Here is a 25,009-nt window from a genome sequence, read left to right as displayed (position 1 = left end):
CTCCCCAGGGCCTATGCTGCATGCCAGGTACAACGATGTCACGCCATCTTAGACATGTCTTGCCTCAAAGCGGAGAGTCACACTGGGGCAGCTCTCCTGGCTGCTCTTAACAAACAGGTGGATCAGTGCCTGACCCCACACCAACTGGAGATCGGCAACGTGGTGTGTGATAATGGCAGCAATCTCATTTCGGCTTTGAATTTTGGAAAGTTGACACATGTACCCTGCATGGCACATGTGCTGAATCTCATAATTCAGAGATTTGTGTGTAAGTACCCAGGCTTGCAGGACATTCTGAAGCAGTCCAGGAAGGTGTGTGGGCACGCTTTGCCGATATTCAGCAGAGAAACAACTTGCTGGTGAGACGTTTGATTTGCGATAGCCCGACTCGCTGGAATTCGACCCTCCTGATGTTCCACCGCCTGCTACAACAGGAGAAAGCCGTCAAACAGTATCTTTACAACTACAGTCAAAGGACACACTCTGGGGAGATGGGTATGTTCTGTCCGAAGTACTGGACACTCATGCGAAATCCCTGCAGGCTCATGCGGCCATTTGAGGAGGTGACAAACCTGGTGAGTCGCAGTGAAGGCGCCATCAGCAACTTGATCCCATATGCTTTCTTCCTGGAGCGTGCCATGCGTAGAGTGGTGGATCAAGCTGTGGAGGAGCGTGAACAGGAGGAAGAGTTGTGGGATCAATTCTCATCAGAACCAGATGTTTCCTCAACACCTGCGGCAGCACAGAGGGTGGAGAAGGAGGAGCAAGAGTCGTGTGGAGAGGAGTCAGATGATGAGGAAGGTGTTGTTTTGGTGGAGGAGGCGGAAGAACAACCGCAGCAGGCGTTGCAGGGGGCTTGTGCTGCTCAACTTTCCCGTGGTATTGTTCGTGGCTGGGCGGAGGAGGTGGAGAACTTAGCTGACATCACTGAAGAAGAGCAAGAGGAGATGGATAGTACGCCTGCATCTAAGTTTGTGCAGATGGTGTCTTTCATGCTGTCCAGCCTGTTGAGGGACCCCTGTATAAAAAAAACCTCAAGGGGAATGAGCTGTACTGGGTGGTCACGCTACTAGACCCTCGGTATAAGTACAAAGTGGCGGAGATGTTTCCAAATCACCAGAAGGCAGAAAGGATGCAGCACTTGCTGAACAAGCTGGCAACTATGCTTTACAGTGCGTTTAAGGGTGATGTCACAGCACAATGGAATAAAGGTACCACTGCCAGTAATCCTTCTCCCATGTCCACGCAGGCAAGGACAGGACGCTCTAGCGATCTCATGGTGATGTCAGACATGCGGACATTCTTTAGTCCAACGCCTCGCCTTAGCCATTCCGTATCCACCCTCCACCAACGCTTCGACCGGCAAGTAGCTGACTACCTGGCCTTAAGTGTGGATGTAGACACTGTGAGCAGCGATGAACCCTTGGACTAAAGGGTGCGCAGGCTTGACCTGTGGCCAGAGCTGTCACAATTTGCCATCCAACTTCTGTCTTGCCCTGCCTCAAGCGTCCTGTCAGAAAGGACCTTCAGCGCAGCTAGAGGCATTGTCGCCGAGAAGATAAGTCGCCTAAGTCAAAGTGTTCAGTACCTTACCTTTATCAAAATGAATGAGGCATGGATCCCGGAGGGCTTCTGCCCGCCCGAAGACTAAGTCGGTCCCCACACAGCATCTCTGCCTGAAGGCTGCTTGACTGCCTTCTCCACCACCACCAACAGGGTCCAGGACTCCTGCTAGCAGTGGCCGCTATAATAATTTTTCTGATGCGTGTACATGCCTGCCTAATTTTTCTAGCTGCACTGCAGCTGCAACAACAAAATAAAAGGCATGTACATGTGTCAATTCCCCTTTGTGATCGTTACCTTGCTGCGGTGAAGGGGCTTGTGTATCACAATGAAGCAATGACTGCCGGCTATATGAGTGTGGGGGTAGGGGGGGCACACACCCAAGATAATAAGGTCGTTGCTTCATTGTGGACAGACCAAATTCGATCAGCTGGTCAATCACTGTTGTTCTGTCATTGAGCTACCTCAGCCCGGCGACCATATGGGCTTGAAAACCGCCATGGCCTGCACTCTCTCCATGGTGCGCACCAGCCCAGCACGGCCGTCACTACACAAGCAGCTGTTTGTGGTGCGTTACACAGTGAGTTTGGTCTGTCAGTGTGAAGCAGTACTCTAATTACACTCCCTGATTGATGTATACACATGCAAGATGTTTTAAAGCACTTTAGGCCTCCAATTTAGCATGCAATGTGATTTCTGCCCTTAAAACGCTGCTTTGCATCAAATCCAGATTTTTCCCCGGGACTTTTGGCATGTATCCCACTCTTCCATGAAAAAACTCAGATGTTAGACCCCTTGAAACATCTTTGCCATCACTTTTATGGCCAGCATAAATGTTTCTAGTTTTCAAAGTTCGCCTCCCCATTGAAGTCTATTGCGGTTCGCGGGAACCAACCTTTTGTGGAAGTTCGCGTTCGAGGTTCGCGAACCGAAAATCGGAGGTTTGAGCCATCTCTATTGTCAGCTGCAAATCTGTACATGCTTAAATCAAGTAATACAAAGGCTACCTGCTTGCTTACTTTGCACAGCAACATTGCAGCCCTAAACTTATCCTTGCCTTGCCTTATCCTTGCCGATCTGTCCTTGAGAGATCCAGACAGTCAGTCATCTTGAATGAGCACGTAGTTCCCCTCCTAGCACCTCCTGCTTAAAGCCACTCCTTCGAGTACTTTACTGTTGTAGTACTCTGCAGTCTCTTTGTAGGAAGTGTAAATACCCTTTGCTCCCACTTCCCTGGCACACCCCGGTCCTCACCTCCTTATTCAACCTCTACCTCCCCACAAGTACATTCCCCAATGTCTTCAAACAGGCCACTGTACTTCCGTGCTGGAAAAATAAAACCTCACTTGACCCAACCCTACCCTCCAACTCTACAACTTTGTCTCTAAACTCATTGAATGTCTGATCCACTGACACGTTACCCAATACCTCAACACCAATTCCCTACTTAACCCTCTACAATCTGGATTCCAACCTGCACACTCAACAGAATCAGCCCTCCCCAAGGTGGTCAATGACTCTACCTTTGCCAGAGTGAAAGGCAGTTACTCCATCCTGTTCCTCCTTGACCTCTCCTCAACATTTGATACTGTAGAACAAATTCCCTCCTCCTCCAATCCCTACAGTCCTTGGGCATCCATGGCATCACGTTGGCTTGGATCTCCTCCTACCTCTCCAAGCGCTCCTTCGCAACCTCCTTCAATGGCTCCTCCTCAGCCCCCCCTTCCCCAGTCTGGGTCCCAGGGGCTCTGTTCTAGGCCCCCCTTCTGTGCTCAATGTACACTTCCTTTATCTGCAAAGTTATCTCCTCCAAGAGCTTCAAATAACAACCTTTATGCTGATGATGCTTGGATTTTTTTCTTCCATACCCCTCTCTCCTCCACCACCATGGTCAAGGTCTCATCATGCTTCTCAACAATTTCCTCCTGCATATTATCTAGGTTCCTGAAGCATAACCTAGACAAAACTTGGCTCCTGATCTTTTCACCCCATGCTGCTGCACCTCTTTCGGATATCCATTTGACAATCAATAACATGGCGTTTCTCCCTACCACCCAGGCCTGTTGCCTAGGCGTCACCCTAAACCCTGCCCTTTCTTTCATCCCTCATATCCAAAAATGTCACCACAGCCTGAAATTTCCACCTTCGCAAGATCAGCCCCTTCCTGACCCCGGATGCTACAAAGCTGCTCATCCTTGCCCTCACCATTTCCTGCTTTGATTACTGCAACTCCCTACTGTCTGGCCTCTTCTTAAACCACATTGCCCCCCTTCAATCCGTTATGAATGTGGCTGCCAGACGTAGCCATTTTTTTTCACCGCTCCGCATCCACACCCCCCTCTTTAATTCCCTGCACTGGCTATGAATCTGATTCAAGTTTCAAGATTCTGTGCCTGGCCTATAAATCTGTGCACAAAACTTGCCTTACCTACATCTCGGAACTTGTTCACAAGTATACACCAGGCTTCCCCCTCCGAATCTCCAACGACCTTCGCCTACCTTCCCCATTTCCATGCACACCTGCAGGATCTTTGAAGAGCCACTTCCACCCTATGGAAACGCCCATCAGACTCGCCCCACATTCAAGCAAACCCTCCAAACCCACCTCTTCAAGATGGCCTACCCACCCCTACCATGCAGTAACTCTCTCTGCTGAATACCTGTTTTACAACCCTACTTCCTCTGTGTGTCCATTAGTCCCTCCTTTTAGATTGTAAGGCTTTTGCAGGGTCCTCCCTTCCCTAATGTACTTACCTTATCGTGTGCCCTCATCTTTGTGTTCCTTTTCTATGTCTGCCTTGTAGTTGAATTACTGGACCTACCTAACCAGACTCAAATCGCATGATCATGGATCTTGTACCGTTTGCCTTTTTTAACTTTGTACTACATTAACCTTGAACGCTACATCTGGCATCCTTTGTACCATTGTATTTACTTATTGTCCAGCGCTGCGTAATATATTGGTGCTTTACAGATGCATTAAATAAAATTGAACATACTTGTATGGTAAATTAGTTACAAGAGTCTTATTTTTCATTTGAGCTAAAAAAAACCAAAATTGTCCTATCGGAAAAAAAAAGTGAAAGAATTGTAGTGTGTGTGTGGCCACAATTAGGAGAGTTTTAATGTTTTTATTCTAACTTGATTTTTGTGTAATCTATATGCTAGAATTTTACTATGTGTTTTGATGTCTGCATGAAATAGTGAAATGGGTCAAGAATAGGAATATTCTCTTGCATCCTTGCCTGGCTTAGGTATAACTGCAGTTGGAGCTTAAAGATTCTCCATGGGCAAGAAGTTAGCTTTGTCATTTCTTATTAGCAATTTTATGCCAGTTGGGCATTGCCCAGGTTGTAGGTAAGAATGCAGTGGGGCATATTAGTATAAGCAGGGGCATGGGCAAGTTTGAGAATAGTAATAGTAGGAATGAGTATAGATATTTTATACAGCAGTATTAGAAAGGAGAGTAGGTGGTTATTGTTAGAAAGCATAAGTGGTTAGCAAAATGTTTCTCCTGTCTGACTAAAAGTGCACAAAGTGGAACTGAACTCTTGTGCATCACACAATGAAAAGTTTTTCACTTCACAAATAAAGACTAAGGCTTAACCCTGTGCCCCCTGCAAGTTGGTTTTAAGGGGCCCATACACTGAGCCAATTAGCGGCCAATTGATCGATCACAAATCGATTGGCCGATCGATTTGTGGCCGATTTCGATCGTTTTCAATCGATCTGACATACTGGAAAATCTAGGTCTATCTGTTGAGATTGCTTATCATTTGCCATTGGACCTAATGGAAATTTGATGGCAAAAAAATGCCATCAGACCGATTTTCAATAGATTTCATACTGAAATTTATTGGAAATCTGTTCCTAGTAAAAAAAATGTTCCTAAACACATCAGATAGACCAGAAATCTATCTGATGATCTTTCTGCTGCTAATCTAACAAGTGTATGGCCACCTTTTAGTATTTCCATAAATTGTAACAAATAATTTTTTTCTTCCTGAAGGTTATCATGCAGTGCTGTGAGAAAATGTGGAAAAGCCGCCGCGAGTACTCAGAGTAAGGCGGCTAATTCCGCGTCCAACATGGCATCCACTAGCCTGACAGAGCGCGGAGAAACCGCCGCATGCCCAGTGAACAAGGCGGCGGATTCCGCGTCCGATGCGGTGGTTTGCATGCATGGGCCTACCACTAGCAGTATGGCTGAACGCGGGGAAACCGCCGCATGCTCTGACAGCGGTGCGGCTGGCCCTGCGTTCAAACCAGCAGATACATTACAACACATGTCTGATGTGGCTAGGACTGATAGTCCACACAGGTTCAGAAGGACGCGCGCTCGCGTGTTGAGAGGCAGAGCCTTTATGACAGTCAGAAGGGTGTCAGCTGATCCAGCCGATCAGCTGACAATTCTATCAGGTTTCATTGGTCCAGCACTTAGGGGAGGCGCCGGAGAGCGCTTGTGTATATATACTGGGTGCTGTTCATTTCTCTGGTGTCTGGCGTTGCGATCACTACGTGGTAGCACTCAGACCTTGTCAGTATCTGTGATATTTTCTGTGTTATTACTTCAGGCTAGTTCCAGGGTGTTGATCAAGGAACTCACACCAAAGACTAGGGAACTGTATTACCATTCTGTTATTACTTCAGACTAGTTCCAGGGTGTTGATGATCAAGGAACTCACACCCAAGACTAGGGAACTGTATTATCATTCTGTTATATATCAGACTAGTTCCAGGGTGTTGATGATCACGAAGCTCACACCTAAGACTAGGCATTGTTATTATCTGTTATGACTTTCTGCTTTCCTGACCACTCTCTTGATCTCTGATTTGGTACTTCGCGATATCTGATACTCTGTTGCTGAACCCTGCTTGTCTTTAGATTCCGAATCTGTCTCCTGTCTCTGTATCTGATCTGTCTGTCTGTTGCCGACCTGGCCTGTCCGACCTCGAGAACTATCTTCCCTGTTTGGAGATAGTTCACAAACCTGTCAGTGACACTTCACCATTGGTGTCACTCACTCTCTGGTCCTTCGCACTCTCAGCCTGGCTCCGCCCCTTGGGTAGCATCAGACCATTGGAAGAAACCTGTTCTCTGAGCAGTATCTCTTACTGCCTGGCACCCTCTATACGGGTGCTTTCCTCAAAGTATTACTGTTGCACAAACACTCATATTACTCAGGTGTCCAGAGGTTAGAAATATATCTGATTATCGGTGATACTGCAGATCATCAATAATCGGGTATATATCTGTATTTTCGGTGATACTGCAGATCACCGATGATCAGATCCTCTCTGTGCTACACCGATCGTTACAAGTGCCTAATCTTTTTAGAGCAGAGAGGAAGTTCTGAGTTTAGATCCACCCTAAGAGCTAAAGCCACGCTCCATTGACTGCCCTGAATCATTATTATTAACAATAATAATAATATTATCATCATCATCTTCATGATCATCATGATTATTAATTTCTAACGTTTTAATATATTCCTTGCAGGGCCGTGCAGAGGATTCTCAAGGGGGGGTGCTCAAATTTGAAAAAGGGGCCCTAATCGATAAATCGTGCTAAATTGTGTATGTAATACCCCTTCTCCAGAAAGCACTAGGCAGTCTTAACCCCCACCACCACACACACACACACACACACACACACACACACACACACACACACACACACACACACACACACACACACACACACACACACACACACACACACACACACACACACACACACACACACACACACACACACACACACACACACACACACACACACACACACACACACACACACACACACACACACACACACACACACACACACACACACACACACACACACACCTTTATAGAAGTATCAGGCAGACTTTGTGTCTTCTTCCAACCAACTTCTTTGGTGCCACCACCCTTAAATCAGCAGTCATAGGTGCTCACTATTAGAGTGGGCACTGTGGAGCCTGATGTAGGCATGGATTCACCTTTCATTACTGAGACCTCTGTCCCTCTAGATCAGCACCCAAGCTTCTTTTCAGGCAAAGAAGCAGTGGTTGCCAATATGCAGTGGTTGCTAAGCATTAGTAGATGCAAAACTGCAGTAAGTGCCAAGGTGCAGCGGGTGCCCAGATGCAGTGGGTGGTAAGACGCAAAGGTCCAGCTTGTGCTAAGTTGCAGTGGGTGCCGATGTGCCAAAGTACAGTCCGTGTCAAGCTGCTGTGGGTACCAAGGTTCAGTTTGTATTGGGTGTTTATTTGCAGTGGATGCTATGCTGTATTGGGTGCTGAATGAGTAGCAGAAGGCAATAAACAATAGTGGGTGCCATGTGAGTGCTAATTGGTACAGGGAGCCATGTGAGTGTTGGACATGAGTGAGTAGGGAGTGCCATGTGTGGTCTGGATGTGTGCCATGGGAGAGTACTGAGTCTCATATGGGTTCAGACCAAGGATGGGTACTGGGTGCTATTTGGGTGCTGGCCATGGACGGGTACTAGGTGCATATAATGGCTTTGGAACTTTGTGCTGTGTGAGTACTATGCCATGTGGGTGTTGATTATGGGGGTTATAGGGTGTCATGTGGGTCTTGGGTGCTAATACTGAGTGCCAAGTGGGTACTGGGAGCGAGTACATGGTAACATCTGGGTAATGGGTGATGGCTAGTGGGGTATTTGTTGTCATGTGAGTGCTATAGGCAGATGCTGGGTGCCATGTGGGTTCTGGGTACTGGCACAGGGTGTCATGTGCATTCTGGCTGTATGGGTTGGTGTCAAGCATCATGTAGGTGTTGATTGCGCGTACGTACAAAAAGGGCGCCCGGACAAAAAGGGCGCGGGGTGTAAACTCTAAATAATAATTAATCATTAATAGGGTTTATAAAAATAGTGTGCTATATTTAGTTTACAAATAAGGTTTAACAAAATTATAAATCATTAAATAATGTTTATGAAGTCGGAAATTGTGAAAACGTTAATCTTCCCTGTTTCTAAAGTTAAACTTATAATTACGTTTATGAAAAAAACAATAATATATGTTTAATTGTTATAATTCTATATTATTGTGAATAACCTTCATTTACGGTTTGTTCTTATAATAAAATCTGAAAATATTCTTTATAACGATGATATAAATATAACTACGTTCGTAATAAGTGTTGTAAAACATTAGTAATTATTACTAAAATTTTACTAAAACTATACCTAAGCCTACTCTTACACAGAACCCTCCCTGTACCTATCCCTAACCCCTAGACCCCCCCTGTTGGTGCCTAAACCTAAGACCCCCCTGTTGGTGCCTAAACCTAAGACCCCCATGTTGGTGCCTAAACCTAAGACCCCCCTGTTGGTGCCTAAACCTAAGACCCCCCTGTTGGTGCCTAAACCTAAGACCCCCCTGTTGGTGCCTAAACCTAAGACCCCCCTGTTGGTGCCTAAACCTAAGACCCCCATGTTGGTGCCTAAACCTAAGACCCCCCTGTTGGTGCCTAAACCTAAGACCCCCCTGTTGGTGCCTAAACCTAAGACCCCCCTGTTGGTGCCTAAACCTAAGACCCCTCTGTTGGTGCCTAAGTAACCCTCCCTGTACCTACCCCTAACCCATAGACCCCCCTGTTGGTGCCTAAACCTAAGACCCCCCTGTTGGTGCCTAAACCTAAGACCCCCCTGTTGGTGCCTAAACCTAAGACCCCCCCTGTTGGTGCCTAAGTAACCCTCACTGTACCTACCCCTAACTCCTAGACCCCCCTGTTGGTGCCTAAACCTAAGACCCCCCTGTTGGTGCCTAAACCTAAGACCCCCCCCCCCTGTTGGTGCCTAAGTAACCCTCCCTGTACCTACCCCTAACCCCTAGACCCCCCTGTTGGTGCATAAACGTAAGACCCCCCTGGTGGTGCCTAAACCTAAGACCCCCCTTTATTATGTGGATAATAATGTTTTACTAATTGTGGATGCAAAAAATATTTTGCAATTTACGTTACGTACTGATCGCTTTATTTTGTGAATAATAATGTTTTACAAACAGTAAGGGATAAAACTTTAAATAATGTTTTAATTAGTTAAATAAGATAAATATGTTTAGTATTTTTATAAACGTAAATCACCACAAGCACACTTATAAATCATTAAAAATCTCCTGGCGCCGTTTGTAAACGTTATTTATGTCCTGCACCCTTTTTTCCTGCTCGGCGCCCATTAAACGCTATTTATTATGAGAGTGAATGGCGGCGCCCTTTTTGTCCACTAGCGGCATGCGCCCTTTTTTCCCGCTTCCGTTGATTGCAGTTACTGAAGCCCTTGTGAGTTCTGGGTGCAAGTACTAGATGTCATATGTGAGTGTTAGGTGCTTGTGCTGGGCACCAAGTGGAGGCTTAGTGCAACTGGAACTATTGCAGATGAAACATGTGGGTGTTGGGTGCAGGTACATTGGTGCGAATACTTGGTGCATTGCCTGCACTAGGTGCTAGCTATGGGTGGGCATTGTGTGTCATGTGGATTCTGAGTGCAGGTACTTTGGGTGCTAGTACTGGTTTATGTGAGTTCAGATAATGTGCAAGTACTGTGCCAAGTGGGTGTGAGTACTGGGTGCCAGCTATAGGGTGAATGATGCAAGTACTAAGTGCCATATGGAGGTCGGATATAAGTATTGGGTGAAAGTTGCTTGGTGCAAGTACTGGGTGCTTGCTATAGTGGGGGTTACTGGTTGAGTGTAATGTGGGTGCTGAATATTGGTGGGATTGCGGTGGGTGCAGGGAGTGGGAGGTCACTGTGGGTACTGCTATGAATAGCATAGTTGCTGCTAGGGGAGGTAGAGGTCAGTGTGGTTGCTGGGGGAGGTAGAGGTCAGTGTGGGTGCTTGTGGAAGGGTAGGTCACTGTGGGTTCTGTGGAAGAAAGAGGTCAGTATGAGTGCTGGAGGAAGGGGAGGTCACTGTGGGTGCTGGGAGAGGTCATTGTAGTTATTGGAGGAGGGAGTAGTTGTGGATGCTGTGTGTTGGGAGAGATCAGTGTGGGCGCTGCTTTTGGGATGGGAGGTCCCTGTAAGTGCTGCAGGGGACAGGAGGGTAGCCTCTGGGGGAGGGAAAGATCACTGTGGGTGCTGGGGGAAGGATAGGTCAGTGTGGGTGCTGGAGTAGGCAGGATCACTGCTAGATTTGGGGAAGGAGAGATGATTGTGGGTGGTAGGTGAAGGGAGAGGTCACTGTGGGAGGGAGAGGTCACTGTGGGTGCTGGTGGAGGGAGAGGTCACTGTGGGTGCTAGGTGGAGGGAGAGGTCAATGTGGGTGCTGGGGAAGGAGATGTCACTGTGGGTGCTAGGTGGAGGGAGAGGTCACTGTGGGAGGGAGAGGTCACTGTGGGAGGGAGAGGTCACTGTGGGTGCTGGTGGAGGGAGAGGTCACTGTGGGTGCTAGGTGGAGGGAGAGGTCACTGTGGGAGGGAGAGGTCACTGTGGGTGCTGGTGGAGGGAGAGGTCACTGTGGGTGCTAGGTGCAGGGAGAGGTCACTGTGGGTGCTAGGTGGAGGGAGAGGTCACTGTGGGAGGGAGAGGTCACTGTGGGTGCTAGGTGCAGGGAGAGGTCACTGTGGGTGCTAGGTGGAGGGAGAGGTCACTGTGGGTGCTAGGTGGAGGGAGAGGTCACTGTGGGAGGGTGAGGTCACTGTGGGTGCTGAGGGAGGGAGAGGTCACTGTGGGTGCTAGGTGGAGGGAGAGGTCACTGTGGGTGCTAGGTGGAGGGAGAGGGCACTGTGGGTGCTAGGTGGATGGAGAGGTCACTGTGGGTGAGGGAGAAGTCACTATGGGTGTTTGGGGAGGTAGAGGTCAGTATGGGTCCTAGGTGGAGGGTGAGGTCAGTATGCCACACTAGGATTCCTATCCAGGCCTTTTCACCTGAAAGTGCCCCAGACGGAGGCGGGGCTTCTCGCGGGTTGGCGGGGCTTACCGATGTTGGGGGTGGGGCTTATTTTGCGCGATCAGAGGGGCCTTTTTTGCTGATTTTAAAAAGGGGGGGGGGTGCCTGGGCACCCAGAGCACCCCCCTCTGCACGTGCCGGATTCCTTGGCATCAGGGAGTCCTGACCAAGGACTCAGGGCTGGGTGATCGGTACAAAAATCATCTGACTCAATCTCCAACTCCTGTGTTTATGAAGCCTTCTACTCCAGGTACCCAAAATTGCTCTCCAACTCTCTAACTTTTTAGTCTAATTCTTACCAGGGCTGTGGAGTTTGTACAAAAATCGTCCGACGACTCAGTTTATTGAAACCATCCACCCCTGACTCCAGGTACCCGACTCCACAACCCTGCAAAGACTCCACTGAATAGGTGATGGCTCCAGGCAGAATTAAAACCCTGGGCTCCTATATTGAAAGTGGTGACTTTAACAGTACAGTATACAGTTACTGCAACCAGTGCAGAGTGATATCAGACGAGGTGGCCTTAAGCAAAGAGCTCCACCAAGGTGGACTGGACATCTTTAGGAGCTAAGTGATATAATTGTTATTTAGAATCTGGAAAAGCGCAGCTAGACCTTTGAAACTGTGTTTACTAGTGCAGAGCTTATTCAAAGTGTAGAGTAAAAGTATATGCCAGGTGTAAGATATGACATAATATGTGTGAGACTTTGAAACCAAAATGTCAGCCATGACTATGTGCGTAATGTGTTTGGATGCAATAAGAGCACAGTCTTGGAAATTAATAGAAAGGTGATGATTGGGTGAGTGTGTGTGTTGCTTATCCAAAGTAAAGGCATGTTAGCTAGGTAATACTGTAATTTTGCATAAATTGAAATCTGGGTGGGAGTTATTCACGTGTATGTGTGGAGGTAAAACCTTAGTAATGTGTCTGAAAGCTTGAAATGTAGAAATTGTGTATAAAATATTAAATGTAAAAATGAAATTAACCAGCATATTCAGATGTCTTGGTTTGTGTGTTAGCATCTGTTGAGAGTTCTACAGTTTCCATGTTCTTTTCGGTCTTACTTTGCTCAGATCTTAAAATTATGTGCAAAGGTTTTGTGCACCTTTCTACAAAAAAACATTTCCTAATTTTAATTTTTTTGTTTTTAAGATGAAATGAGAGTAAGGGAACAATCTCTTTTGTTGAGTTCCGAGAAGAGGAGGAGTAAGCGGACAAATCTGCCTCCAGATGAGGATTCCTCAGATGACTTTGTTGGTATGCTTAAGCCGTCATAATTAGCTATTTACTTTGTACAGTATATCATCTAGCATTTCTAGCTTGTATGCATTAAGCCTAGTAGCAATGTATGCAGAGCATATGTACACAATAAGGAAATCCTAGGTAAGTCAATAATGGTCCGTGGTGGTGAATGAGATTGTATTAATCCAAATTGTTTAGGACCAATCAGCCTTTTTACATGAGGGATGAAGACTGATGCATCTGTTGGTGTTGAAACTGGTCCTTAAATCATTTCCGCTCCAGCGCACTTTGCAAAAGAATTAAATGAGTAGAAAAGGCAAGATGTTGGTATTGTAGTCTATTAAAATGCAGCAAAATGTGGAGGATGAAACCATTCTTTGGTTATGAATATGGAAAGAGAACTTGTTCAGATATGTCCTTTGCATCAGACATTGCTATTATGACATGTCCGACTTCTGTCCGCTTTCAGGAGAGAATAGACACGTCTGAATGGATCCTATGTTTAACAAGTCCCTCATCTGTGGTCTATTCTGTGAATTGGACTATTTTAGACTTTGTGCCGAATACATAGTGGCATCATTAGGATATGTATTTTTTGTAATTGAACTAGCCCAGTCTTTTGTGAGGTGGATGGGGAAGGGCGCTATTTGCTATGAGTGCTGGAGGCCATATTGAGGATGTTAGTCTGTAAAGGAGGATAAGGATTTATCATTGGGTGGGGTGTTGTATGTTACAGGATGACTGACCTGAGAGGCATATGGAGGCGTCATATTTGTTTCCTTTTAAACAATGCAGATTGCCTGGCCGTCCTGCTCATCCTCTGCCTCAAATATTTTATCCATAGACAATAAACGAGCATGCAGATCAGATGTGTGACAGCATTTGCCTCATGCTTGTTTCAGTTGTGTGATTCAAATACTACTGGTGCATGAAAGATTAGCAGGATCACAGGCAACTGGTTTTGTTTTAAAAGGGAATCACTTATGGTGGCTTCCATTTCCCTGTCAGGTGAACTAAATGCTTTTTCAGACTCATGAATGCCCATTCTCAAGACACACCAGTGATATAAAAGAATATGAAATAAAATCATTTGAAGCAAGACTTTTTGACACTCACAATCATCTCTCCTCTTTGCTGTTAAAGTGAATGGGAATCGAAAAAAAATAAAACATTAACTAGACACTTACCTAAGGAGAGGGAAGGCTCTGGGTCCTATAGAGCCTTCCTTCTCCTCTCTTGGTCCCCGTGTTCCAGCGCTGGCTCCCCGGTAGCAGTATTCAACCAATTTGGTCTAATACTGCTCCCTCTGCCATTGAAGGAGGCTTTGGAAAGTCTTCGGGAGCCTGAGTACTCCTGAAGACGGGCCACTCCATACTGCGCACGAATGATCACCCCCCCCCCCTCTCTCTCTCGCGCGCGTGATGCAGTATGGAGCCGCCTATCTTCAGGAGGACAATTCACATAACCTGATTTATTAGAAAACACAAAATTGATTCCTATCTAGAGTGTGTACATTATAAAATATAACTTTTATTATTACAATTAAAAATCATTCATATGCCTTATTTACTAACTGAGGTAGGTTACAAATTCGATGATCAGATAATAGTCATTTGCAAATATATATCTGATCGTCCCATTCCTCACTAAGGCCTGGGGCACACCAGAGGAGTTTTTCTGAGCGGTTTGAGTTTTTAAATCTGCTGCTAATGTTATCCTATGTGTCTGTGCACACTGGAGCAATAAGGCTTTGTAAAAAAAAACCATAGCATTACATTGGGAAGAGCTTTTGAAACATCTAAAAGCTCTTCCCAATGTAATGCTATGGGGTTTTTTACAAAACCTCATTGCTCCAGTGTGCACAGACACATAGGATAACATTAGCAGCAGATTTAAAAACTCAAAACGCTCAGAAAAACTCCTCTGGTGTGCACCAGGCCTAAGATTGCTAAAGTGCTATTAAGATTCCCCCCACCACCAATCCGACATGTTTCAGCTCCCCATTTGGAGCCGTCGTCAGGGAATTAAAGTGCTAAGTGCTAGGGTGCAAGGTGCATATCTTATAAACTAACAATCACAGCATATGAAAAACAAAAAAATGAGAGCAGTGCTCTCCAGCTCAGTTAGTTATCAAGTGAGCTCCATCAGAAGGCTGCCTTATATACTCTCCACTGTGGGAGTGTCGTGCAAATTCAGTCACTCCCCACAATGGTTGGTCACAATTGGCCCAGAGATCCATCAATCACTGTATCTCCGCCCACCTCCCTCCAATCCTCAGAGCCCATTTGCCGGAGGCAGCGCTCACCTCTCATTGGAGTCTGCCACCGTCCTGACCACCTCCATATCCAATCAGCGCTCATCTCCACCGAGAGCTGCGCTGTTATTGCGCACATATATACAGGGCGGGACAGAGTCCTCTTACCAACCAATCCCAGGATCGTACATCAGGGCAGGGCGGGCATGGGGCAGCGACTTATTACTATTCAGCCCATCGCCGTATATCAGCAACATGCAGTGTTCTCCCCAGAGCCATTTACCTGGGCGGGCCGCCCGGCTGATCTCCCCCTAGCGCCCGGGTAAAGTTATCCCGTTCTGTGCGGCTCATTAGTGAGCAGTGGTGGCTGTATCATTGCAGCCAGCCGCTGTCACTCAGGGAGGCTATCTCCGCCCTCCTCCTCAGCTCCCAGCAGTTGTGTGTTTTGTGGAGGGGCGGGGAATGCAGGAACGTCAAACACGCAGCTAAGTTGAGCTGAAGAGAGAGGAAGCACAGCTCTCGGAATGTACATCCAGAAGCTGTCCCCCTCATCCTCTCCCAGTACTCGCAGCTCATATGAGCTGGAGATAACGCACAGCTGTGTGCTTTGTAGAATGTTTTGCCAGACACTCTCCTGCTCTCCCTATACTGGTCCTGCTGCCAGCCGCAGCGTGTTTGCGTATGTGCGAGTCTCGCTGGCTTCTAATGGAGGAGGGGGGCCTCCAACTCAGCCCCCGCCAGCCAGAACTTTATGATGCTGCCTTGACCCTTTTACCACGATTATCTTGTCCTGTCACTGCCTTCCCCGGGCCCTGATTAATGCCAGAGGTGAGTGTCACTGGTGAGAGGGAGCTGCAGCTTGTGGGTGGGGGAGGCACAGAGTGATTAGTGAGAGACACCCTGGCCCCTTTACAGCCACATAGCCAGCAATATCTCGTGTGACTGACAGTGTCACATTACAACCAGCAGCCAGGTTCAATCTGCAGATTTGAAAGTGAAACTACCAAGATTTTTTTCCCCCATGTTTCCTATGTACATGGGTGGTGTAAGAGGGGATATTATTATTATTATTATTACTATTATTGATTTATAAAGCGCCAACATATTCCGTGGCGCTGTACAAAGTAAGAAACAAACATGGGGTACATAATAATACAGACAATGGTGTACACCAATATACAAGATACATAATTAGTGACAAAATACAAAGAATGATACAAAATACAAATTATAGAATTGGTAATGACAGTGATAAAATTAACGTGATGAATAAAATGTATGATGGTTACCAAGACACAAAAGGGGGAGAGAGCCCTGCCCTTGCAAGTTTACAATCTAAAGGGAATGGGGGGGGGGGGGGGGGGACAGGAGGAGGGGTAGTATGCAGCAAATATATAGAGGCTTTGTGTTTTAGGATACCTAGTAGGAGTGCAATTTGGTCTTAGTACAAAGGGAAGTGGCCTAAGGTAGAGCATATGCTTGTCGGAACAAGTGTATTTTTAGAGAGCGTTTAAAGGTAACAAAGGTTGGCGAGTGACGGATGTGTTGTGGGAGGGCATTCCAGAGGAGGGGTAAAGCGCGTGCGAAGTCTTGTGAACGTGAGGAGTTGATTCTAGAGGAGGACAACAGAAGATCATGTGCAGATCTGAGATTGCGATTGGGTTTGTATCTGGAGATTAGTGAGGATATGTACCGGGGAGAGAGATTGTGGAGAGCTTTGTAGGTTAGGGTTAGGAGTTTGAACTGAATCCTCTGGTTAATTTTCAGCCAGTGAAGAGCTTGACAAAGAGGGTCGGCAGAGGAAGATCGAGAATAAAGATGAATGAGACGAGCAGCTGAGTTCAGTACCGACTGGAGCGGGGCCAGTTTGTTAGACGGTAGTCCACAAAGTAGTACGTTGCAGTAGTCCAGACGAGAAATTATGAGAGCATGTATTAACATTTTAGTTGTGTCTTGAGTGAGAAAGGGACGGATGCGAGATATGTTTTTGAGTTGGAGATGGCAGGAGCTGGTTATGGAGTGAACATGAGGAATAAAAGAGAGAGATGAGTCGAATATCACCCCCAAGCACCGAGCTTTGGGAACTGAAGTTATGGGAGTGTTATTAACATTTATTGTTACTTCAGGCAGTGAGGTGGACAGTGGGGGTGGAAAAATTATTAGTTCAGTTTTACTCATATTAAGTTTTAGGAAGCGAGAGGATATGAAGGAGGATATAGCAGACACGCAGTCAGGAACATGTTTAAGGAGGGAGTTAAGGTCTGGGGCAGAGAGGTATAGTTGTGTATCGTCTGCATAGAGGTGGTATTGAAACCCGAATGAGTTGATTAAATCACCAAGACCATGCATGTAGATGGAAAAGAGGAGGGGACCAAGGACAGAGCCTTGGGGAACCCCCGACAGACAAAGCATGAGGAGAAGAGATCTGATCTGAGTAGGAGACTGTGAAGGACCTTCCAGAGAGGTAGGAAGATAACCATGTGAGAGCAAGGCCCTTTATTCCGACATTTGAAAGTATTTGTAGGAGTAAGGTGTGGTCGACAGTATCAAATGCTGATGACAGGTCAAGAAGGATGAGTATGGAAAATTGACCTTTGGATTTGGCTGTAAGAAGGTCATTGGCCACTTTGGTAAGGGCTGTTTCCGTGGAGTGGTTAGAGCGAAAGCCAGACTGGAACTGATCAAGTAGGGAGTTAGCAGATAAATAATGGCTTAATTCTGCATGTATATGGCGTTCAAGTAGTTTGGATGCAAATGGGAGAAGTGACACTGGGCGGTAGTTGGCAAGTGTGGTAGGATCTAGAGAAGGTTTGTTAAGTAGTGTTAAGCAGCTTTTTTGAGTGGGGATGGAAAGATGCCAGTAGAGAGAGACAGGTTAAATAGCGTTGTTAGTGCAGGCGAGAGAGATGAGGATAGCTGCGGAATGAAATGGGAGGGAATAGGATCCAAAGAACAGGTGGTTAGATTAGCTTTGACAATTATAGAGGAAAGAGAGTGTTCAGAGAGTTGAGAGAAGGTAGTTAGAGAACAGTCAATGAGAGGTGTGGAGGTGGGATTTGAGGGCTGCATGGAAAATTCACTTCTGATTTTGTCAATTTTATCAGTGAAGTATGTTGCAAATTCTTCAGCTGATAAGCAAGATGAAGGAGGAGGGGGATGGAGAACGGAGTTGAAGGTGCTGAACAAGCGTTTTGGATTGTGTAAATGGGCGGATATTAGGGAAGAAAAATAGGACTTTTTTGCCACAGAGAGTGCATTTCTGAAGTTGTTCAAGGCAATTTTATATAAGATGAAGTCCTCATTTGTGTTACTTTTCCTCCAGCGCCGTTCAGCTGCTCTAGAGCATCTTTTTAACTGTTTAGTGGTTTTGGTCATCCAGGGTTGGCGACAGACACGGTGAGGGCGGGCATTGACGAGGGGGGTGAAGTCCTCCATGACTTTTGTAATGGAGCTGTTGTAGTGTATAGCAGCCGAGTCTGGGTCAGTGAAGAATTGTGTGAGGAGAGGTGCCAGGGCATCAGAGACAGTTTGAATGTCTAGATTGCGATAGTTTCTTCGAGTATGTGAGCGTGCTTGTGCCAGGGTGGTAAGAAAAGAAGAGGAGGAGAGAGAGAAGCTAAGTAGGTTATGGTCAGAGAGTGGTAGTGGATCATTAGGAAAGTCAGTGACAGAGCAGAGACGAGTGAATACAAGGTCAAGCGTATGGCCATCACTGTGGGTTGAGGTAGAGGACCACTGAGACAAGCCATAGGAGGAAGTGAGTGATAGAAGTTTTTTGGAGACAGTGTTATTGGTGTCAATAGGAATGTTAAAATCACCCATGATGATGGTAGGGATGTCATAGGATAGGAACTGGAGAAGCCAGGCAGAGAAATGATCCAAGAAAACAGAAGCAGGGCCTGGAGGGCGGTAAATAACTGCAATTTGGAGGTTCAAGGGAGAGTATAGTCGGACTGCATGGACTTCAAAGGATGGCAGGGAGAGAGAGGGAATAGGAGTGAGAGGCTTGAAGGAGCATTTATCTGAGAGGAGAATGCCCACACCACCACCATGCTTATTCCCACCTCTAGGAGTGTGGCTAAAGCGGAAACCTCCATAGGAGAGGGCGGCAGGTTAGACTGTGTCAGAAGGGGTCAACCAGGTTTCAGTGATCCCAAAGAATGTGAAAGCATTGGAAATGAAAAGATCATGGATAAAGGGAAGTTTGTTGCAGACTGAGCAGGCATTCCAGAGGGCAGTCAAGATCGGAGGGGATGTAGGGGGAAGGAGTGCAATATTAATAAGGTTACAGTAAGAGGGAGGGAAATTTGATTTATTGCAAACAGTGTGATTCGCAGGGGGGAGTGGGGGTCCAGGGTTAGGTAAAATGTCCCCAGCAACAAGGAGGAGTAGGCAGATATAGCGGAGCAGAAGTTGCGGTGTAGACTTATATTTAGACGTAGTGTGACAAGGAAGGTGAGGTTGTAAGTATAAGAAAATCTCATGAGAGGCGAGCTGTGGAGTGGATAGGAGGGATGGTGAAATGTACAGAATATTGCTGACAGCAGGGGGATGTAGTGTGTGGAGAGATTTGAGGATGGCTGGGGAGAGCAGGCAGATAGTAAACACCAGATTGAACATTTTTGCAACTAACCAGAGAAGCAGAGTTTTCTGTCGGTTCTTTCTGTTCCCTTCTGGTTCAATTCTGGTCTAATTCTGGTCGTTGTATTTTCTTTACACTTTGAGCTCAAATGCTCAAAACTGACCAGTGGTCAAAATTTACCTCCTATGCTAGCTATATGCAAACAGGCTGCCAGCATCTTAATTAACAGACTGAATGCAGGTGAGATGGTGAAGTGTTTGAATGGGAGTCTCATGCTGGGTACACACTATGAGATTTTGTGGTCGATTTACTGTCAGATCGATTATTTCCAACATGTTCGATTTGCTTTTCGATCGTTTTCCGATCGATTTCCTATTAAAGTGCACGGAAATCGATCAGAAAATGCTCGGAAAACGATCGAAAGCAAATCGAACATGTTGGAAATAATCGATCTGACAGTAAATCGACCAGAAAATCTCATAGTGTGTACCCAGCATTAGCCTTGTAGGCTGGAATTTAAAGGAGACTCTGTATGGGGCTGGACAGAAATCTAACTCACAGATCAAACGCAGCATAGAACACTGCATAAACAGCTGGCAAGGCAATAAGTTATATGTTAATTTAAAGCCAAGACCTAGATAAGGCCAAAAGCTAGGAACTAGTGGAATGGAATCAAAGATCAGAGGTTGACACAAATTTAAAACCAAGAATGTCTATAGTCAGATAGCAGGGCATGGTATGTTACAAACAGACATATAATAATGCAATCAGATAGAAATCGATAGATGAAGTTGGGATCGTACCATTGACAGACAGATATTGCAATCAGATAGAAATCGATAGATGAAGTTGGGATCGTACCATAGACAGACAGATATTGCAATCAGATAGAAATCGATATATGAAGTTGGGATCGAACCATAGACAGACAGATTTGCAATCAGATAGAAATCGATAGATGAAGTTGGGATCGTACCTGAAAAACAAAATGGGTGATGTCTAATTCTGGTCGTTGTATATTCTTTACACTTAGCGTTACAGATGCACTTTGAGTTCAGATGCTCAAAACGGACCAGTGGTCAAAATTGACCTCCTATGCTAGCTATATGCAAACAGGGGGCTATAGCATAATATTGATAAGCTGCCTGCTTATCAATATCATGCTATAGCCCAAAAATGCTCATTTCCACACTGGGACCACCCATGTATATGGGAAAAGCTGCTAGTTTCATGGTTAAATCAGCAGAAGGGTAGTTAGAATTTTAAAGGACACTTTAACTTGTTAAAGGAAAATGGCCAGTTACTTACCTGGGGCTTCTTCCAGCCCCTTAAGTTGTTCTTCTCCCTTGCAGTCATTCCATACCACTGTGTTCCTCTCTGAAGTGTCACTCGCCTCCTCCATCACATTCCCATGACCGGTAGCATTCTGCATCTGCGCATGGGCAAAGCACTCCTGACCACAGGAGCATGATCGAGGAGGTGTGAGGCTATGTAACAGAGCAGCGTGGAATGGAGGTGAGGGGAGCAGGAGGACTTTAGGGGGCTAGAAGAATCTCCAGGCAAGTAACTAGCCTAATTTTATCCCTTTAAGAGATCCCACTACAACAAGACCGAGCCTAGTCTGTCAATTTAATAGTGTGGGGTGGGAGGGGGGATGGAGCGCGCGCTTTCCCTTCTAGAAAAAAATTCTGGGGAGAACACCGAACATGGTAAACGTCCCGTTGCTATGGAAACCCTTTCTGTTTACTATCATTACTGCTAGAGAAAGCTTTATTACCCCATTTTTGCTCGTTGTTAGGTTATTTCTAAATGATGCCGTTATGCAGAATTATATAGTCACAAATTCCGCGTTATAATGATAATATGCGGATATATGTATGAATAAAGCTTTCTCTGGCAGTAATGATAGTAAACAGAAAGGGTTTCCATAGCAACGGGACGTTTACCATGCTGCTGATATCTGGCGATGGGCTGAATAGTAATAAGTCGCTGCCCCATGCCCGCCCTGCCCTGATGTACGATCCTGGGATTGGTTGGTAGGAGGACTCTGTCCCGCCCTGTATATATGTGCGCAATAACAGCGCAGTGCTCGGTGGAGATGAGCGCTGATTGGATATGGAGGTGGTTAGGACGGCGGCAGACTCCAATGAGAGGTGAGCGCTGCCTCCGGCAAATGGACTCTGATGATTGGAAGGAGGTGGGCGGAGAGAGGCACATGTGACCAATAGGATTGGCCCAATACATCCCTATGGTGGAGAGAACGACACTTGGCGTTTTTGTTAATTTTGGAGGGTATATAGATATAAAGCTGAAGGACTTGAAATGATGGACTTATACACATCCTATACAATGAAGCTGGGAGGCCATATGTACCTGTAAGTGATGTTTTTTGATATCATAGTAATAAATATGACAGCTAATCAGCCACAGGATACAGTGATTGATTGATCTCTGGCCCAATTGTGGCCAACCATTGTGGGGAGTGACTGAATTTGCACGACACTCCCACAGTGGAGAGTATATAAGGCAGCCTTCTGATGGAGCTCACTTGATGACTGAGCTGGAGAGCACTGCTCTCATTTTTTTGTTTTTCACATGTTGTGATTGTTAGTTTATAAGATATGCACCTTGCACCCTAGCACTTAGCACTTTAATTCCCTGACGACGGCTCCAAATGGGGAGCTGAAACATGTCGGATTGGTGGTGGGGGGAATCTTAATAGCACTTTAGCAATCTTAGTGAGGAATGGGACGATCGGATATATATTTGTAAATGACTATTATCTGATCATCGAATTTGTAACCTACCTCAGTTAGTAAATAAGGTATATGAATTATTTTTTAATTGTAATAATAAAAGTTATATTTTACAATGTACACACTCTAGATAGGAATCAATTTTGTGTTATCTTCAGGAGGACTCGGTTCCCGAAGACTTCCGAAGTCCCCCACAGTGGGGGGATTCAAACGGAGGAGCTGCCGTTGCAACGAGGGCACCGGGCGAGGAGAGGAAGGGGAAGGCTTATAGGACCCAGAGCCTTCCCTCTCCTTAGGTAAGTATCTGGCAGGGGTGCTCACCGACCGTAATCACGAGTGATTACTCGTGATTCAAATGAGGTTCATTTGGTGCAGGTGTACGGCAGGGATAGAATGGGTTATTTACCCATAATTCCGCCATCCGCCCTGCGTTCCAAAGAGCTTGCACGCGTCCTATTGGTCACGTTGCAATCCTCACACCGCTGCAACGCGACCAATAGGAAGCGTGCAAGCTCTTTTGGAACGGCAGACGGCGGAATTATGGGTAAATAACCCATTCTATTTCCGCCGCACACTTCATTTGAATCACGAGTACCGTAATCACTCGTGATTGAGGTCGGTGAGCACCCCTGGTATCTGGCTTTTTTTTTTTTTTAATGCAATTCCCATTAACTTGTGTTTTCCAACATATACTAAGCTAAACATTGGGATCCAGAGGTGCTTTGGTGATTAATAAGTAATACATTTAAAAAATCAAGTCACTATTGTTATAAGTAGTGACTAACTACATGATAAAACATAGCTTGTGTGAAATATGTACATAAATCACCTTCTGAAATTCGAATAACTTTTTTTTTTTTTTTGCCAGGTCTTACATGCCATCATGTTAGTCAAGCCGTGGATGTGAATCAAGTCAAGAAAGCGGTGTTACAAAATGTGTGGTCCACATGCACAGACTGTATTAAAGAGAGGAGGATGAAGGATGGAGAGCCTGCAGCTCCTGCTGATATTTGGCTGTGCCTTAAATGTGGCCATCAGGTAATTATGGACATTATGATATTTATTATAAGCTAGAGCCCTTTGAAAACAACAGCATGGAAACTGAAACGGTCAAGAGCTTGCTAGGAAACTAGGTGTCCTGATTAGACTATGGATCCAAAAATAGGCAGCACAATTTACTTTCTTAATGTACTGAATGTATTGTTGCATTCATTTTTAATGGGTGCATTCTTGTTGCTTGTTCTGTGCTTAAAGGGATACTGTAGGGGGGTCAGGGGAAAATGAGCTGAACTTACCCGGGGCTTCTAATGGTCCCCCGCAGACATCCTGTGTTGGCGCAGCCACTCCCCAATGCTCCGGCCCACCTCCGGTTCACTTCTGGAATTTCTGACTTTAAAGTCAGAAAACCACTGCGCCTGCGTTGTCGTGTCCTCGCTCCCGCTGATGTCACCAGGAGTTTACTGCGCAGACACAGACCATACTGGGCCTGCGCTGTGCGCTCTTGATGACATCAGCGGGATCGAGGACACTGCAACGCAGACGCAGTGGTTTTCTGACTTTAAAGTCAGAAATTCCAGAAGTGAACCGGAGGCGGGGCCGGAGCATCGGTGAGCGGCTGCGCGGGCACAGGATGTCTGCGGGGGACCATTAGAAGCCCTGGGTAAGTTCAGCTCATTTTCCCCCGACCCCCCCTACAGTATTTCTTTAATTACTGTCCCAAAATTCTTCAAAGGACCACTGTCGTGGAAATCTTGAAATTGTAAAATATATGTAAACCCATACAAGTAAGAAGTACATTTCTTCCAGAGTAAAAAGAACTATAAATTACTTTTCTCCTATGTTGCTGTCACTTACAGTAAGTAGTAGAAACCCATCACTGACAGGTTTTGGGCTTGTGGTTATGTCTAGGAAAACTCGTAGAGGAGCATGTGATGAGTTGGGTCAGCTGATAGATTTGCAAAACTGATTTGGTGTGATCACATCCTGCTTTAGCACTTTAAAGAGGAGCTGTTAGGTATAGGGTCTCGTCTCAGAGAAAAAAAACACATATATCAGTAGCTAAATATTGGCTGTACTTACATTACATATGCATTTCACTGTCCACGTTTGGATTTCACAGAATTTTTATATAGTATTTGCAGAGAATGATGCTCCTGACAGCTCATGGCAGGTTCCATGTTTGTCTGTCTTGTATGAAACCAATTGAGATGTAATATCCTCCCTTACCTTGCTTCTTTATGATCCAACTCTCAAAAAAAATCAGGATCAAAGATCCTAATGGTTCATGATCCGCACAATACTACTGTGCAGTGAATATTAATTAGCCATGTGGCTAGGAACAATAGCGGACTCACGCAGTATACTCTAATGGAACATGTGCTGTGAGTTTAGGCTGCTGTTACAAGCTGCTCTAACATGAGCCTGTAACTTCCCACTGTAAAAGCAGCCTTAGGGCGGGATAGTGAAATGAAGGGGAGGACCCAAGGTAGTGCACTGGGGAGAAGAAGCAGCCCCAGAATGCTTTGCAGTATCGGTTATGCGTCCTGCCGGCCTCCTTAGGAACTTGGGAATAACGAGCCTTGCTGTTCAGCAAACATCAAAGTAAGAGAGATTTTTAACTTCAGTATTGCCTTTTTGGCTTCCTTCTAAACTGTTTAACACAGGAGAATAGAGGTTTAAATTAGCTTTTGCAGCCTGACAGTTACTCTTTA

At 45.8% G+C, this 25,009-nt stretch overlaps 1 protein-coding gene across 5 annotated transcripts in view; it reads left to right on the top strand.

The window, feature by feature from the left end:
- The window catches only part of USP45 (ubiquitin specific peptidase 45), a 254,120-nt gene that overhangs the window by 53,628 nt on the left and 175,483 nt on the right, over positions 1-25,009 (top strand). For 4 of the 5 annotated variants that reach the window (XM_068231216.1, XM_068231218.1, XM_068231215.1 and 1 more), the window contains exons 2-3: positions 12,617-12,721; positions 23,167-23,336. In XM_068231216.1, coding sequence (XP_068087317.1) covers positions 12,622-12,721; positions 23,167-23,336 — 270 coding nt within the window. In that variant the 5' untranslated portion in view covers positions 12,617-12,621. Of the gene's footprint in view, positions 1-12,616; positions 12,722-21,669; positions 21,918-23,166; positions 23,337-25,009 lie in introns of those variants that run through there. The other variant, XM_068231219.1, reaches the window with a different exon arrangement.

This window comes from Hyperolius riggenbachi, chromosome 4 (assembly GCF_040937935.1).
Source record: "Hyperolius riggenbachi isolate aHypRig1 chromosome 4, aHypRig1.pri, whole genome shotgun sequence".
NCBI lineage: Eukaryota > Metazoa > Chordata > Amphibia > Anura > Hyperoliidae > Hyperolius > Hyperolius riggenbachi.
Note: the sequence above shows the minus strand (reverse complement) of the source record. Positions and strands in the feature narration are given on the sequence as shown.